Source organism: Canis lupus, chromosome 15, assembly GCF_048164855.1.
Source record: "Canis lupus baileyi chromosome 15, mCanLup2.hap1, whole genome shotgun sequence".
NCBI classification, from domain to species: Eukaryota; Metazoa; Chordata; class Mammalia; order Carnivora; family Canidae; genus Canis; species Canis lupus.
In genome coordinates this window covers 43,649,657-43,667,141 of record NC_132852.1, presented here as the reverse complement: position 1 = coordinate 43,667,141, position 17,485 = coordinate 43,649,657, and the positions used below count along the sequence as shown (strand labels likewise).

General features: G+C 47.6%; 1 protein-coding gene across 6 annotated transcripts in view; it reads right to left on the bottom strand.

The window, feature by feature from the left end:
• Nucleotides 1–17,485, bottom strand: part of PAXIP1 (PAX interacting protein 1) — a 49,978-nt gene that overhangs the window by 4,408 nt on the left and 28,085 nt on the right. For 5 of the 6 annotated variants that reach the window (XM_072776852.1, XM_072776853.1, XM_072776854.1 and 2 more), the window contains 10 exons: nucleotides 16,207–16,864; nucleotides 15,664–15,758; nucleotides 12,780–12,875; nucleotides 11,738–11,875; nucleotides 10,958–11,079; nucleotides 10,386–10,570; nucleotides 9,299–9,342; nucleotides 7,361–7,431; nucleotides 6,019–6,121; nucleotides 4,882–5,050 (listed from right to left, as the gene is read on the bottom strand). In XM_072776852.1, the coding sequence (XP_072632953.1) occupies nucleotides 4,882–5,050; nucleotides 6,019–6,121; nucleotides 7,361–7,431; nucleotides 9,299–9,342; nucleotides 10,386–10,570; nucleotides 10,958–11,079; nucleotides 11,738–11,875; nucleotides 12,780–12,875; nucleotides 15,664–15,758; nucleotides 16,207–16,864 (1,681 nt within the window). The remainder of the gene's footprint in view (nucleotides 1–4,881; nucleotides 5,051–6,018; nucleotides 6,122–7,360; nucleotides 7,432–9,298; nucleotides 9,343–10,385; nucleotides 10,571–10,957; nucleotides 11,080–11,737; nucleotides 11,876–12,779; nucleotides 12,876–15,663; nucleotides 15,759–16,206; nucleotides 16,865–17,485) is intronic. The other variant, XR_012007777.1, reaches the window with a different exon arrangement.

Genomic DNA, 17,485 nt, shown 5'->3' with positions numbered 1-17,485 from the left:
CAACGTGGCAACCCCCTGCATGGTTCTGAACCGGACACCCTGGCCTTGAGGAACACCCCTGGGACCATCAGGCAGAGCTGAATGAGGTCCGAAGAAGAGACAGCAGCAGTGGCCCTGACTGATAGCTGTACCACAGCCATCAGTGTGTCCTGTCCCACAGATAACACACACACATCGAGGTGTTCAGGGAGGATAGCGTATCGCTTTGGTAATGGACTCTTTCATGGTTCGGGAAAAAGCAGTAATTTGTACCATACTTGCAACTGTTTGGTAACCTGGTGATGGTTTCAAATAAGAAAAACGAGAAAGATTATGCTTAAAGATTGGTAAAGGGGATCCCTGGGTGGCTCGGCGGTTTAGCACCTGCCTTTGGCCCAGGGTATGATCCTGGAGTCCCGGGATCAGGTTCCACATTGGGCTCCTGGCACGGGGCCTGCTTCTCCCTCTGCCTGTGACTCTGCACCCCCTCCCCCCGTGTCTATCATAAATAAATAAAATCTTCAAAAAAAAAAAAAAAGATTGGTAAAATGCTAAAAGATGAGTAAAAGAAAGAAATGACTCTGAAAGCAAAAATTCAGACATTAACTACCAATCACACATTAAGGTAAGTATTCTTTTTGAGAAATTAAAAAATAATCCAAAAGTGTAAACTTTTGGCAAAAGAGTATCTTTAAATGTGTATTAATAACAAATGATTTACGTATACCAACAAACTGATCCTAAGGTTGAGATGGGAGGAGAGGACCCAGAACAGCCAACCCAACACCAAAGGACAAGAGCTGAGCTGGAGGACCGCTAGTGCCCGACTCACGTCAGTGCTGAGGAATCAAATCCATGTGGCACCGGCAAAAGAATCGAACGGGGAGAGAGCACCCAGAAACCCACATAAACTACATATATGGGTCTTTAACAAAGGAACAAAGGCAGTACAACTGAGCAAAGATCACCTTTTCAACAACTGGTTGTCCACATGCGAAAAACTAAATCTAGACAGACACACCTGCACAGAAATTAAAATGGGGGGCCCCTGGGTGGCTCAGTAGCTTAAGCATCTGCCTTGGGCTCAGGTTATGATCCTGGGGTCCTGGTATCGAGCCCCACGTCAGGCCCCTTCTGAGCAGGGAGTCTGCTTCTCCCTCTGCCCCCTTCCCCTGGCTCATGCTCTCTCATTCTATTTAAAAATCTTTAAAAAAAATTAAAATGAGCACAGACCCAAGTGTAAACTATAAAACTCCTAGAACATCGGAGAAAATCTAGATGACCCTGAATATGGCAAGGACTTTAGATACATCACCAAAGGCACAATCTATGGAAGAAATAATTGATAAGCTGGACTTCATTAAAATTAAAAACTTGTGTTCTGGGAAAACAGTGTTAGGAGAATGAGAAGACAAGCCACAGACTGGAAGAAAATGGTGGGAAAAGAAACATCTGATAAAGGACTGCTTTCAAAATATACAAAAAGTGCCCTTGAGATTTAATAATAAGAAAACAGCCCAATTTAAAAAAAGGGCAAAAGGGACGACTGGGTGGCTCAGTGGGTTAAGCGTCTGCTTTCGACTCAGGGCATGATTCCGGGTCCTGGGATCGAGTCCTGCATTGGGCTCCTTGCAGGGAGTCTGCTTCTCCCTCTGCCTGTGTCTCTCTGCCTCTGTGTGTCTCTCATAAATAAATAAATAAAATCTTAAAAAGGTGGTGGGGGGGCAAAAAGTCTGGACATGTCACCAAAGAAGATAGAGAGATGGCAAATACACACATGAAAATATCCTCTGTGTCATTATCAAACTGCAAATTAAAGCAAAAATGAGATTACCACTCTACCACTGTTAAAATGGTGGAAGTTTAAAACACTGGCAACACCACACGCAGCAAGGATGTGGAGCAACAGGCGCTCTCTTTCCTTGCTGCCGGGAGTGCAAAGTGGTACAGCAGACACAGAAGACAGCGTGGTGGATTCTCACCAAACTAAACGTGCCTTTACCACACACACAATCCAGCAATCACATCCCTTGGTACGGACTCAAAGGAGTTGAAAACTTACATCCACACAAAAGCTACATAAGAACAATGACAGTGACTGTATTCATAATTGTCAAAACTCAGAAGGAGCCAACATGCCCATCACTTGGTGAGCAGATAAACTGTGGTCCAGGCAGACAGTGGAATGTTGCTCAACGCTATGAAGAAACCAGCTCTAAAGCTGTGAAAAGACAGAGGAAACCCAGGTGCATCTCACTAAATTGAGGAAGCCACTGTGAAAAGGCTATGGACTGTCTGAGTCCAACACCATGACACTCAGAAAAGGCAATTATTGTAAACTAGAAAAATTCTCTTAAATCCTGATATCTGGGGCGGGGGGGGGGGGTGTGTGTCAAATGTGGAATGTTTGCTATTTACTATTTATTATTTACTATTTACTATTAAATGTTTACAACACGACTAAACCACCTTCTAACAGAGATCAATGGTTATGCCATAAACAAATCCAAGTCAGTCAACCAAAACTTCATGAAATATAAACTGCTATAAACTTTATAAACAGATAAAAAAAAATCATGTTTCATAACCTTGATAAATTAAGTAACTCAAATTTCAGTGAAGGAACAGACTGTCACATTTTAAATTTTATAGCGCTTCTACAAAATTGGGAGCTAATATATATGTTTATAGGAATTGTTCCTACAACTTTTTTCTTCTGCCTACATTTGTTAGGTTTTGTATTTCACCAATATCTTTTTTTTTTTTTTTAAGATTTTATTTACTTATTCATGAGAGACACACAGAGAAAGGCAGACACACAGGCAGAGGGAGAAGCAAGCTCCATGCAAGTAGCCTGATGTGGGACTCAATCCCAGGACTCCAGCATCACGCCCTGAGCCAAAGGCAGATGCTTAACTGCTGAACCACCCAGGTGTCCCACCAATATCTTTTAAGAACAAAAATTATTTTCAATTGAAAAAATTTCTAAGTATTAATATAGTTATCCTCATTATATGTGGATTTTACATTTGGAACCTCAAATCTGTATTTGTGGAGTTTTTGCAGTCACTTGCAGAAACACATAGCAGTGGCAAACCAGAGCCTCCAAATGCGTGCCCTTTCCCAGAAGACGTCTGCCTTCATTCAATATATACTGTAAGAAAGTTTCCTTTCTACGGTCTGTTTAGTATTATTATTTTTTTACATATTTATGCTTTTTGTTGGTGACTCTGTAGTTTCCAATGCCCCAGCATGGACTGTGGTGCTGCGGCGCCCCCCAGGGAAGAGGCCATGTTGTGCTGTATGGAGAAAGCACGAGTTATGATGGCTTCATTCAGCCCCCAGGTATGCACAGCTGGCCCGGAGGCCAGTGTGAAGGAGGCAAGAATAGATTCTAACAGAGGTACACATAAAACAAGGTTTTACAGAGCCCTACAAATGTAGATATTCATCAGTTGATTAAAATGTGACCAGGGCTTGCAGGAACCCAGCCCTGTGTTTCCTCTGAGAGCAATGGCTCAGTGTTCTAGAATTTGGGGTCTGTGGCTACTCTGTAGAACAGAAGTACCACGAGTAATGAGAATTGACTATACTACTGTAATTGGAAATTTATTTTCATATAATGATTCTTTCCTATGATTGATTTTGATCCAGAATCATGGAATTTTAAGTTTGGTTATAGCTTTGCTTATAGCTATGGTTTGTTATAAATAATATATGTTTATAATAAGATAATTTTCTGGATCATACTTTCTCATCTGTATATTAGACTACATGAACTTTAAAATATATATACCTTTATTAATTGTTTTAAAGACTGAATTAGGTTTAAACACCAGTGGCCAAGAAAATAACATGGATCTGAAATACTTCAATTTAACATTAACAACTATTTGTCCCTATTAGGGACAAATTAGGTTAGTTTTGTGGGTCAGAACAGTGTAAGGCCAGTGGGGACCTGGAGGGTCTGTGGGTCTGGTGGATCCATATCATCCCACTGCTCCAGGGGCAGCAGCAAGGGGGGTGCGGCCTCTGGGGTACATGGCTGGCATAGAAACATGGGTGTGTGTGTGCCCTAATCAGAGGCTAGTGAGGTCACAGCCACAGGATGGGGGGAATGGAACACAGGGGAGCTAAGTCTCTGCACCACTGTGGTTGGGGCTTAAAAATCAAAACCAAGAAATCAGACTGAGATTGTGGTGAAGCTTGTCACAGGGCCAAACCCCTCTCTTCTCACTCCCCCCAGACTGGTGGCCAAGTGGGGGCTGAGCACGTGCATGTGGGAGTCACAATGCCCTGGGAACACCCACACACAGAAGGCACTGCCACTGCTGCTCACGCTAACTTACCTAACAAAGGTGCGTGTCAATTTTGGCCACGTAGTTTCTGTGGAGAAACAGACTGGACTCCCTATGTAGTAAGGTGTGAAAACACTTGGGGACACTGACAAAGGGAAAACCCTTCCTATGCTGTCTGTAAGCCTCACTGCCTAGAAGCAAGCCACTCTGAGGGCTCTGAACGGTGAGGGGTGGGCGATGGGAGGGAGACACCCATCCCTCTGACGGAACCTGCCATCAGAACTGCACCAAGACACTCATGGACACCACTGTGTGGGAGAATCACACTCTACAGCCAGTGTCCAAACAAGGTGCATTGACCAGGAAACAAAACAGCAGTGGCAGAGAGCTTATTTTCCCCTAACGCTGTCCAAATGACCACAACCTTTCCATTTCATAGTATGATGCAAAAATATCAAATTCCTTCCATGTCACAGCCAGTTATTTGTCAATTCAATGGTGAGTTCTCAGGAAAAAAAGCAAACTAGATGTTTCTTGGGATGAAAATGGGGGGGGGGGGTCAGTTTTTAGCATGAAAAACTAAGGCAGTGACACCACCACCTACCAATAAACTTCTGACACTTGAAACACTCCTCCAGCCACTCTGGGGTCACGATGTGCTTCACCACAGAGATAGCCGTCAGGAACTTCACCGTGCGCGTCACTTTGCTGGCGATGAGGTGTGTGCATTTCTGCGCGGACTCGGCAACCTCGCCCCCGAGAATGTAGAGCTTCTAAAGGCAGGAGCACAGAGCAGAGATGAGCGCAGGGGTACGGGCCACCCAACAGCGCACAGACGGCACAATGGTGCTGACGGTGCACGTGTCTGTAATAAAGTCCACACAAACCCCGATAAAAAGAGCACTTCTCCGTCAGACACCACATCCCTAACAGATAAAGTGCCCCAGAACCAGGCAGCACATCTCATGAAAGGTGTGAATGTGCCCAAGCTTATAGCTGAAACGGGTGCTGATGAAGCACAGTGACATACAGTCTCTGGTTTCACAGACTCCTAGCAGAGATGTGATGAGAAGACACGAACAAGTGAACAAGAGGTCAGTGACTACACCCAATTGTAAAAGTAAAAAAATTAAAAATTGCACTAAACTTACAACAGCATTTGTAACTGTTTCTTTTCCTTTAAAAAACCGAAAGCACAACATACAAATCAAACACGATGCAGGCCGACTTGAAACCGCAATCCTCGCCCCACCCTGCCCATGGGAAGCTGCTGTTCCAGGACGCGTCTGTAAGGTCGCGTTCCCACCTAGTATCCAAGCACACACGAACCCAACTCCCCCAGAGCCCTCCACGCTGTGGCCTGTGGCTTCAGTGGGAGACGCAGAGTGGCAGGCATACCCCCTACGCTGGGGGTTCTAGGATGATGGCGCGCAAGCAGGCTTGCATATTCACGTGACTATAAATATGGGTCTTGCTCTAATCACCAGTCATATTTTCTATTAAAGTGTCTAAGTATAAAACTAACTATAAAAAGCACAGAACAAGCTGAAGACTCATTAACAATTTCATGACCACTTGTTATTGTAAGAAATACAACTACTTTATAAACATACGCTGTAAAGACTGTGGTAAAAGGGTATTCCTGATTAAATGTTATTTTAATAAACTGCTATCCTAAAGCAAATAAACACAGAAAAGCACAAAGCTAAAGACCCTCAGAGAAAGCAGAATATAATTTTACCTTAATATATTGTTGGACTTGGACAGGCTCAAACCCCGTGAAAAGCACAAAAGGAGTCAATTCTGGTGTTAACTTTTTAGTGGGAGGTGGCAGATCTTCGATTCTATAAAATAAATAGAACAGAAAGGTGACTTTACTTAGAATAAAAATGTTCTTTAGCCAACAAGGGATTTTAATAGTTTTAACAACTGTCCAGAGCTTTAACCATGTGGGGATTTTTCTGTAAAGGAAAATGAGTGGTACCTGTCTTTTCTTCCCACCATTTACACAGTCACCCCTTTTACCCAGCCAGCGTCCCGGGAGCTGCAGCCGAGTCTCACACGCCCTTTACTCACCCCCATCTTACACCAAAAGGCTCAAAACAAGCCATCTGACTTAAGCACACATTTTAAATTCAATCACTCAGTCTTTACATATCCTTAAAATTTTCAATTCCACTGAGCTTACATTTGAAATCATCCAGGTAAAATAATTTTTTAAGGTTTATTTGATTTGATTTTGAGCATCCAACTCTTGATTTCAGCTCAAGTCTTGATCCTGAGGCCATGAGATCACGCCTCAGGTCAGACTGTGCACCGGGCACAGAATCTGCTTAAGATTCTCCCTCTCCCTCTGCCCATCCCACACTGCTCACGCTCTCTCTCTTAAAAATTTATAAAGTCACACAATTAGGATGCTACTGAATACTTCTGTAATTCACAGACTGTAATGTGGGGTGGAAGGAGTATGATGCAGAGCAGCGGAGAGACGAGAAGGTTGTGACTGCACAGGGCAGCCCAAGCAGGTAAACTGTGGTTTGCCAAGTCCAGCTCAGAAATAAGGGCTTTTCCAGACTCATGGATGAAGAAGAAAACTCCCTAGTTCAACCTGTATCTGCTGTGCCTTACTAATCACATAAGGCAGGACTTCATTACTGACCCGTACTGGCCAACCAGGTTTTTAGCAGGTGAGACCAGTGCACCACATATGTCCTTCCAAAGGGGTCTTGGCCCCTGCCCACCTGAATCACAGGGCGTGCCCGGAGGGCACAGTCCCATACACACTGGCACAGCCAGCCCACCCAGGCCTCCCACCTGCTCTACAGCAGCTATACTTTAACTGAGGTTCTGATAAAGTTTTGCTTTAAAAAATAAAATTAAAAAAAATGAAAAGATTCTTTTTTTCTTTAATAAAAAAAATACTTGTCTACCCACCTTTATATCCCAATCACAACAAAGTTGTGAAGCAATAAACAAATCCAATTTATTGTGAAATGTTCAGAAATTTCCCCAGTTGTGACCAGTTTCTAAAACAGCCCTGTAAACAATAACCAAGCACAAGAGACGTATGGGACCATTCATACCTGGCTCTTTTGGAAGAAGGCTGGATGTTGGTCACTTCATTCTGTTTCAGTTTGGGAGGTAGTCTCATACTCTGTAATTAAAATATCACTCACTTTAATCACTCTCACAAGTAACACGGGAGCTTCCAAGAGATTTATGTGTCACATAACCAACCCCTCTCCTACATTAATTCATGCTCTCCACTGCATCAAAACCAGCATTAGCCCAGAAGAGTGACAAGGAAGTCTCCATCCAGGAGCAGGAGGGCTTTCCAGAACCTCTGTGTACCTCTCAGCCTGCCTTCCAGGCTCCCCAAGCCTCCCGGTCCTCAGATGCCCTGAGGAGGTCTCCGTCTCCCCCACCCCCCCATGCTGCACATGCAGTCCTCCACCTTCAATACTGCATGGCAGTTTTTACTTCCAACATGTCTTGTGTCCCACTTTGGAATTTGGAAAACATTCTCACTGCAGTTACATTCCCTGGAAAACGACTACTCCTCAAGCAGAAATCCTGCCTATAGCGGTTCACACTGGGCAGATGAGCAACACTGCTGAGCGCAGGACCAGGTGCCGCAGGGTAGCTTTCCCAGAACTGCTTCCAGAGACACTGTGTCTATTTTACTGTGTGAAACCACTACCTATCTTATTAACTGACCATAACACTTTCTAAACACAGCTGCTGTATATAGAAGACCACAACAGAAGGCAGCACATCTACAGAAAACACCTGGGACCTCCTCGCCCAGTCACACATGGGACCAGGCTCTACTTTCTCTCACTGCCACTGTGACCAGGAGACCACCCTCAGCTCTCTGCAGCCAGCAAGCACTCGCAAGTGTCCATACCACGACGTGTCAGCAACAAGAAACCCAGAGCTCTGTAATTGCTGACACAGAGCCACAGAGAAAGAGGGGTCTGGGAAGGGAAGAACTCATGACCACGCTCCCAGCCTCACCTTAAAAGCCACTCAACATTTCTTTCCTCCAAAGGAATTAGGAGAATATTGGCTTTTGCTGATGTGTCAGGGCTGGTCATGTTTTATTAAAATCATAATTATGAGTTTAAGCAAAGAAAAACAAACCCATGTGAGCACATGATCATGAGCATGAAGGAAAGAGACTGTGATGATCATCAGCGGCTTCCAGGTTAGATCTGGAAAACAGCCGGGCAAGCCCTCAATCAGAGCACAGGCTGAGACGCTACTAGGGAATCCTGACAGGAGCCCTTTCCTCAGTTGGTGTTTAGGGGACACAAACCCTCAATCTCCTCTGTAGCTCTCAGGGATGCACTGAACATCAGTGGGCACGTGATACAGAAGTCCATTACTGAAACAACCCAGGTGGGTACATATGGTAACACGCACGAAGCCCTACTACCACCAACAACGAAACCATAGCTGCCCTCATGGTGGCAGGAGCGTCAGCAGTGACCGTGAGCAGGAGACATGTTCTACAGTGTGACATTACTGAGCTGTGACACGGAAACACACCAGAAAATACAATGCACGTGCCACCATCAGAGATGGCCCCCAGCTACACAGCATCCGCTGGCACTCACACCTGCTCCTAGTCCTGAATCAGAGACCTCCCCCAACCTGGCCAGGCCAACCTCATCTCCTCTGCAGCCCAGAATGAGTCGGAGCTGCTAGGGCTGCTTTCAGGGCTCCCAGCCCGCACAGGTGACAGAGACAAGGTGGGCACTTGTCCTACTTCCTCCTCCACTCTCTGCTCTGAAGCCAACCGAGCTTCTCTGTGTGTAAGTACCTACGAGGGACAATACCATCAACTGAGGGGGGAAAGACCCAAGGTGTGCTAAACACTTTATGAGAAGCGAGAAGATACAACTTCATTTGTTATGCTGACAAGTTGAAGAGTTTTTAACTGACAAATACAAATCTATACCCACTGCGTGTTTCTAAGATGTGACGGCCTAAGCGACTGGGCCAAAGACTCAACCTACCATCAGCAACTCTGCCGACACCTTCAGTGGGACTCTCCAAGCATCTAGAGAGAGAAACAAGTTATTTTTACAACAACATACTGTTGAATTGGAAAAGCCTGTTTGTGAAACCCTTTTCTGGGGTTAGCCTTCAACACATAGGTGGCCTCATGGGCACTTATCAAGGATGCATATAAAGACTGTGCTGATGCTTCCAGTACAACGGCAGGTGAGGGAGTGCAGCAAGCAGCTCTGGAGCTGTGCTCAGGGAGTTCAGTACCCAGCATCCTCTAGACGAGGAGCATAGTGACAGGGGCCTAAAGCAAAGCTGTTCCATGGCCCAATCTGGGGGCCACCGGCCATGTCTGGGAGCCACAATCCCCTGTGGCAACAGGAGCCCAGCATGAAGGACACAGCACGTCCCTCCCCCCGCCCCCCCCCCCCCAACAGCCGAACTAAATGCTTCGGGGAAGGACAATGAGTCTTTGCAATGCTTTCATTTCAAAACCGAAGGCAGATGGGCACATATGTCCCAGGGAGGGAGATTATGGCTCAAAATGAAGAACTTTCTCATGATTAAAGCCATCCAAAAATCCAGTTGAATGAGCTTTTAAAAAGCAAGCATATGAAAGCAAAGCCTGAATGATCATTTCCTTGGGTGCGTTCAGTTAAGCATGTGCAGCAGAACCAAGTGCTGTAACGGACCCCAGGAGCAGGAGGCCACACAGTCCAGGAGCAGCAGCAGGCATGCACATGCTTGCCCAAGGTCCAGCAAGGGCAAGGGGAGGAGTTGGGGTGCTCACTTACAAAAGAAGGAGAGAAAGCAGGGCACATTCCATGGGGTGGGGGTGTTTTGGAGAAGCCCAAGCTGGCTGAAGAGATAACAGTGCTCCCCCCAGCTGTAAGCATCTACTATAAAGGTGAACAAGCACAGCAAACCAGAAGGAACCCCTGCGCAGGGTGGAGTGGAGGGGGGGTGAGGAGACAGGCAATGATGTCAATTACAAACAATGGGAAAGCTAGTGCCGCGACCATGCCTCAGGTCAGAAAGAAGCGGAAGGAGCATGTGTAACCCTCTTCGTCTGACAGCCCGTGAAACTCCACTTACCCAGAAGATTTAAAACCAGATGCTGCGTCGGGGCAAATGGCTCCTGCAGATTGAACGCCGTGTAGCGGCCGTAGTGCACCTGCCTCAGCGCCTCGAAGTTCCCCAGGAGGATGTCGCCAAGCCACTGGGCATTCACACAGGGTATCCTCCACTCCTTGGCTTTTTCATACTTTAAACCAATTGGTCTTTTTTTTTTTAAAGAAAAAAGATTTTTTTTTAAATGTTAGACTTGTCTATTGTTCAAAATAATGTTTATTTTCAACAACATAGAAATACCAGGGGTATCTTAGCACAGGTGATGATAACCTCCAGCTGGTCATTTCAGGACACGTCCCAGGGCTCCTGCTGGGTCACCAGGTCATCCACTACTTCAAAAGGTTTACCTTATTCCCACTACCTAATTAGTTCTCATCTCCCTAATTCATCTAATTTCCTTCCAGTGTTTTATAGACACTTCTGCTATCACTGCCCTTGTTCTAACAAACATCGATTTGCAAACTCCCAGCAACACCAGGCTGTGCTCAGAAACGCAAGAAGGCAGTTCGCCATGGGAATCCCAGAGCCGCACTTACTCTTTGCAGATGAGCACCGTGTTGCTGCGGCACAGGTAGCCTGTGTACTTGGCGCCCGCCAGGCAAGCCATTAGCTTCAGGTCGTCTCTGTCACTGTCGACAAATCCAGTCACAGAAATAATCTAAGCACAAAGAGAGCAAATAAGGCCAAAACGCAGCAGTGATCTAACCCGCAAACACCTCCTTCTCTGGGCCTGCTTTATGCGCATGTATTTTCAGCCTCCGCTGGACATTTCTGCACAGAGGCCGTAACGCCACTCCGACGAGCGTCAAAATCGGCACTTTGTGGTAAACAGGGTTCATGCGGAGCCATCAGAGGGAGAGCTGGGAATCAGGACACCAACTATGGGAACGCCTCTCTTGTGTTAACAGGACACCGTTCAGATCATTCTAACAAAACTGTTTTACTAAGCACGTAAACACTCAGCCAGTTCTTCATTCTCACTGATGCCAATTTTGAGAATGTCTGAGTGAGAACCTACAACTATGAATCAGGTCCTGCCTGCAGGGGCCACTCCCGGTGCAAGGCGCCTGCTTTACTTTTGGATTTTAAGTAGTGTTACAGATTTGAGAGACGTGGTTAAATTCTGCTCCACAGGAAACTGCCGGTTTGAAGGAACACAGGAAGTGAGGTACTGGCGCCACTCGGGCCCTCTGGAGCCGGGGCCAGGCGGAGTGCACCGGGACCGGTACCCTGGGGCCCACGTGGGAGACAAAGGCAGTGTGGGGCCACTTTGAGGGAGGAGGAGAATGAGCACGAAGCAGAGGGGTGTCCCTTACGTGCTGGGAGCATGGCTTTCCTCCGGGGGGGAATGCCACCGGGAAATGCAGGGCACGATGAGGCGGCACCAGTTTCTTCTTCTTCAAGACCGTGTTCAGCCAGTGCGCAGTGACACATCTCTTCCTCTCCCTGATCGCCTACCAAACACAAAATCACAGGTTTGCTGTGCCGGGGTGTTTGCAGCTGCAGGATTAAATACCCAGTTGTCAGGCTGTATAACTACAGTGACACCTTTACAGAAGCCCCATGGGGATCACGTGACACAGAGCACCCGATTTACCTAAGTGACAACACAGGAGCAGGCTGACTTCCACACAACTATGAATGTGGCCACCTACACACCAATAGCCTGTGACAGGGACCAAAGCAACATTTTACAATGGCCTCCAAAATAACTTCAATTGTGGCATGAGAAGTCTATGATCACCAAATTAACATTTCCCTTCAGAACACAGAAGCCCCAATGAGAACAAGTTCGGAAAAAATATAATTACCCACTTAAAAATTAACCACAGAGAGAAAAAAAAAACCGTCACGAGCATGGCCACATTTTTAGTTAGAAAGGGGATCCAGTATATGGTTACCGTGTTTAAGAGGAGTTTGTGGGAGGCCATTCACCACACACCTACTGACCGCGGTCTATCCACTAATAACCACATTGTCAGGAAAGGAGAAGAGATGGCACTTCAGGGGATGGACAAGGGGACCGTGCCCCAGGGGGCGTTACAGACGTTCAGTCCAGCCCTGCGTACATAGCCCCACAATAGTGGGAAATCCTGCAACCGCCCCCCATTCAGTCAGTGCAGCTTTGAAGCAAGCCAAAGGCCTGTGTCCTTTCCTTAACACTACCAGGGGTGTCCTGAACTTTCTCCATCCACAAACATATCCGTCCCACCAAAGACTGATGAAAATTACTAAGAAGGCACTTCCCTACTTTTAGAGGTAGAAAAAAGTTCCTCTCCAGACACCGGTCTCTAGAATCCTTAGACGGTCTGTGAAAAGGGACACTGCTGCAGTAGCAGCTGAGGCCACGCTACTCACCTGTGCATACATACTGCTGACCTGACTCTCACACAGAAGGTGTGTACACCGGCTTGAGAATGTAGGGTCCACAGCACCGCCATGCATCTGGATTATCTGGACACACACAAGACCCAAAGTCGTAATCAACTTCATGGACTCAGGAGAACAGAGAATTATTATTTCAGATTAGACTGCTATCAAACAAGTCCACTGTTTATTTTTTACAGTGTATTTCACCAAAGTGTAATATGTGTATATGTTGGTTGTATTTACCAGGTTTTCTACCCAGCACCATGAAATAAAAATGAACTCCAGCACTCATTTAATCTGAATTTCCAGAAGGAAAGAGATGAGAAACACAATGTTCTCTTTCTGAAACTGGGTTTTCTCCACCTGGCACTGCTGATGTCTTAGACCACCTGAAGCTGTGCTGTGAACTGGCCGCGCTGCTGACTGTACCCATTGGACACCAACAACACCCACCCCCCCAACGTGTGACAACTAGAACCATCCTCACACATGGCCAAACATGCCCTGGCAGGCAGAGCAACCCTGGTTAAGGGCCCTTATTAAAAAGAAAGAAGAAAAAGCAGTATGAAGTTAGTGACTACTAAGAAGGGGCATTTCATGGTGATCATGAGCTGGGGGAGGGCCTGCCCCAGGTCTGACCATGGGCATTGCGTGCAGGCCAGCGCTGCTGAGAGTCCAAACAACTGTGCACCACAAGAGAGAGACCTGCACTATGATAAAATTTCTGCCCGCAAAACCATCCTGCTTCATTCATTTTTTATATTCAGTTATTATAGCAGTTCGTCTACAGTTTCATAAGGCGTGACAGAAACACCCACTTCCCACTCCACTGGTTCTCGCTCCCCAGCAGAAGCCACACCGCGCTCCTGCCATGTCTTCTGGAAATCACTAATGTAGCCTACCTGCTCCGCATCTCCTGACCTCCTACCGCCTGGAACACTCCTGCCCCCAGCCTTCCTCATCTGGCCACATCACCATTCTCGTTGGAGTGAGTCTCTGGGATTTAATTCCCCGAAGCTCGGACACTGGGTCGACCACTGTACGCGCCCCTCCCCAAGGCTAGTCCAGGGCCAAACTCCCTCCCTCCCGCCTCTTCTTCCCTTCCTGAGTATCTCTAGGTCACTCTCAAACTGCCCAAAGAAGGACATCGTGGTGGTTAAAACACTGCCCACAAATCCCCAAGTGCACCTCCCTTCAGAGCTGAGCCCAGGCCCCTCGCCTGGGAACCTGCTGGCCCAACAGACTATGATGGAGTGACTACGTGCGGCTTCTAAGACAGTCATGAGACACGCGGTGGCTCCCTCCTTGCTCTGCCTTAGGTCCCGCACCCTGGGAGAACCCAGGGCTACCCCAGGCCTAGGGAGGGGCCTGTGCAATGAAGCCTAGAGGCCCCCTCCACCCACTGACAGCACCTCAGCAGAGAGCCTGAACCCAGACACCCTGTGGCACCACCGGCCGTGTCTCCCACCTATGAGGGAACAGCAAGGTGACAGGTGTTGCTGCTCCAAGTCACTAAGGTGCAGCAGATGGTATGTCACCGATCAGTATGTCATCGATCAAGCACACTGAGAGGCCTGGCAGCACCCTCTCTACCTTGTGCTGCCCCTGGAGACCGCTCTTCCTGCTCCAGCTGAGGCTGGCTCCTCCCCACACTCACTTTCATATCTGTCTGGCACCTCCCTCCACTCTCGGCCTAACACTTCCCTTCCTGTCTCTGCACAGAGGGAGAGCTGATGGTGGAAGTCCGAGGACACCGCCCTTTCCAGCGCCATGCGTCACACAGACTGGACATGCCATTTTCGGCCAGCGTCACTTTTCCTGAGAACTCTGAAGACACCACTTGATTACTTCCAGCTGCCCATGAGGCACCTGACGCATGACACCCTCCTGGCCCCAAGCTCTGAGGCCCCTGGCCCGAGACTGGCCCTCGTGCTGCGTTCAGCCAAAGGATGATATTCTGTCTTACAGCTCTCCTTGTACCGGCCATCCTGCCTCCTCATACCCTGGACAGATGGCTATTTCTCCAACTGATACACAGTTTTCTCAATCTTGTACATTCATCAACGTCCCGTGTCTTACCGAATGCTTGGCACAGAGCAGGGTTTGAACAACAGGAACACTCAGAGGGAAGCACATTCAAAGTATACTGGAAACATACTTAAACTCATTTTTTCTTTTAAATTTGAGTCTGTTTTGATTTGTGACACTGAAGAGCAAAGTATTTTTTTCTCCTTTTCTTTAAAGGCCACCATACAAAATAAGCAATACAAGGACTACAGTTCACAACTAGAGACCTTCCCAGCTGGAGTCTCTAAGATTTTCCAGCACTTGCCTTTAGAGACAGAAATGATGAAGGCACATGGAAGCTGACGGTTCCTATTCCAGGGCACCAAAATCCTGGTCTTACTCTTACGTCCCCAGTTACATACAAATAGCTTGTACCCCTTTGAATCTGAACTGAAAAAATCTGAAGAATGATAAAGTCCAACATTTCCCCTTACAGCTAAACCAATAATGAAGCCCAAAAAAGTGGTTTGCCTAAGGTCACAGAGAATATGAATAAGAATGCCTGTAATACGGACGTCTGGGTGGCTCAGCGGTTGAAAGTCTGCCCTGGGTTCAGGGCATGATCCCGGGGTCCTGGGATCAAGTCCCACATCGGGCTCCCCACAGGGATCCTGCTTCTCCCTCTGCCTGTGTCTCTGCCTCTCTGTGTCTCTCATGAATAAATAAAATCTTATAAAACAGAATGCCCATAATACTTTCAAAACACAGATGTGCATGTGTCAGGGCAGCCAAGTGAATGAAGCTCAGGTTATATTCGGAGAGGAGAGTCTTCAGGACAAAGTTTACTTCTTTAAGCACGACTCACCCTTTTCCAGGTGGCCAGCAGCTGCTTATCAGACATCTGCTCTGGATAATCCGCAATCGCAAACACACATCCCAGTAAGAAGCCTTCTTCTGGAACTGGCACAAATTATACAAGAAAAGTAAAACCCCATGAATATGCGGACGTGCACAAAAACTAAAGTGTTCATTCTGCTGAGTTTAATCTGAATCTATGAAGTGAATCACTCTTGACCAGGACACATCCACCAGCAGCCTGAGTACTACACTGGAAAGACTGCTATGAATACATTAGCTGTACTGTCTATATTCACAACTAAAAATGAAACCAACAGAGTTAACGTCTGTGTCAGCCCTCGGGACAACTCTCCTCCTGGAGGACACTGACATGCACTTCGAGGGGGATGCCGTCCCCAGCTGCAGAGACCATACACCTCCTCCATAACCAAGTCCTTCATTGGGTGCAAGATTCTGATGTGAATCCTCACCCCATGCTCAAACCCGCTCTCTCAGCATTTAAAGAAGTACGAGACTTTCAGGAAAGGCAGATAAATTCCACACAACTCACTTTCTACTGCTGGGTCGTGTCCGAAGAGCTGGTGCTGTGGTTGCTGTGGGGCCTGCAGGGGTGGCTGGGGCTGGTGCTGCTGCGGAGGCTGCTGAAGGGGCTGCTGCAGAGGCTGGTGCTGGGGCTGTGGGGGCTGTGCCTGGTGTGGCAGGGCCTGGGGTGTCTGGCTCTGCACGTGCTGCTGCTGCTGCTGCTGCTGCAGACGCTGGAGCTGTTGTTGCTGCAGTAGGCTGTGCTGCTGGAGCTGTGCCAGCTGCTGCTGCTGGAGCTGGTGCTGCTGGAGCTGGTGCAGCTGCTGCTGTAGGGCGTGCTGCTGCTGTGGCTGCAGGGGCTGCAGGGGCTGCTGGGGCCGGTGCAGGGGCTGCTGGGGGAAGGGCAGCGGCTGTGGGGGGAAGGGGTGTGGCTGCTGCTGAGGGTAAGGCTGCTGGGAGATCTGCGGCTGCGGCTGGAGCTGCAGGAGCTGCTGGGTGGGAAGGTGCAGCACTGGATGCGGTGGCGGTGGGGGCGGTGGTGGCTGTGGTGGCTGCTGTGGCAGGTGTGGCTCCGGAGCCACCTTCACCTGGCTGAACAGCACTGCGTTGGCATTCGCGTGGCCCTGCTGGCTGTGATTCACCTGCTGCTCTAGGTTTTTTGTAGGTGCAGAAAGGGACTGTAAGATCTAGAAAACAAAGATTAGGCAAAATCATCAGCAATCATTACTGAAATGTACTAACGTTCCCTTAATTGAGAGAATATGAGCATCTCCCACATTCCCTTAATGTTTAAAGAAATAGGAAGCACCAAACAGCAAGCTTCAAAAACAATACAGCATTTTATATTTACGAAAGCATCACCAACTTCAATAACGTGAATTCCTATTTTGAGACCACCAAAACTTGAAAAGAAGTAAAATAGAATAAGCTCATGACTTAGTACAAACATCACATGGCTGATGTGTTTTCTAGAGCACAGTGACAGGGCTGCCCCAGAAAAGGTGAGAAAAAACAAAAGCATCCTACTTACTCCCGGGGCCTTGAGTGGGAGTCCGGGCACCGCCGTGCGATGTGAAGTGCACAGGGCCTCACCAGGACCCTTTCCCCATCTGCAACATTCCACAGACTTCTCCTAACCCAAGGATGCTCTGGGGAATGGCAAGCAGGAGCCTAACCTCGGCTCCTTCCCAACAATGAAAGCTACCCAATGAGAGGCAACAAGAATTCTTGACTACTACCCAAGTGAAAGCACCCGACACGGACAGCACGTAACCCCACCAGAACACCCGGCCCCTCCTCATCTGTGG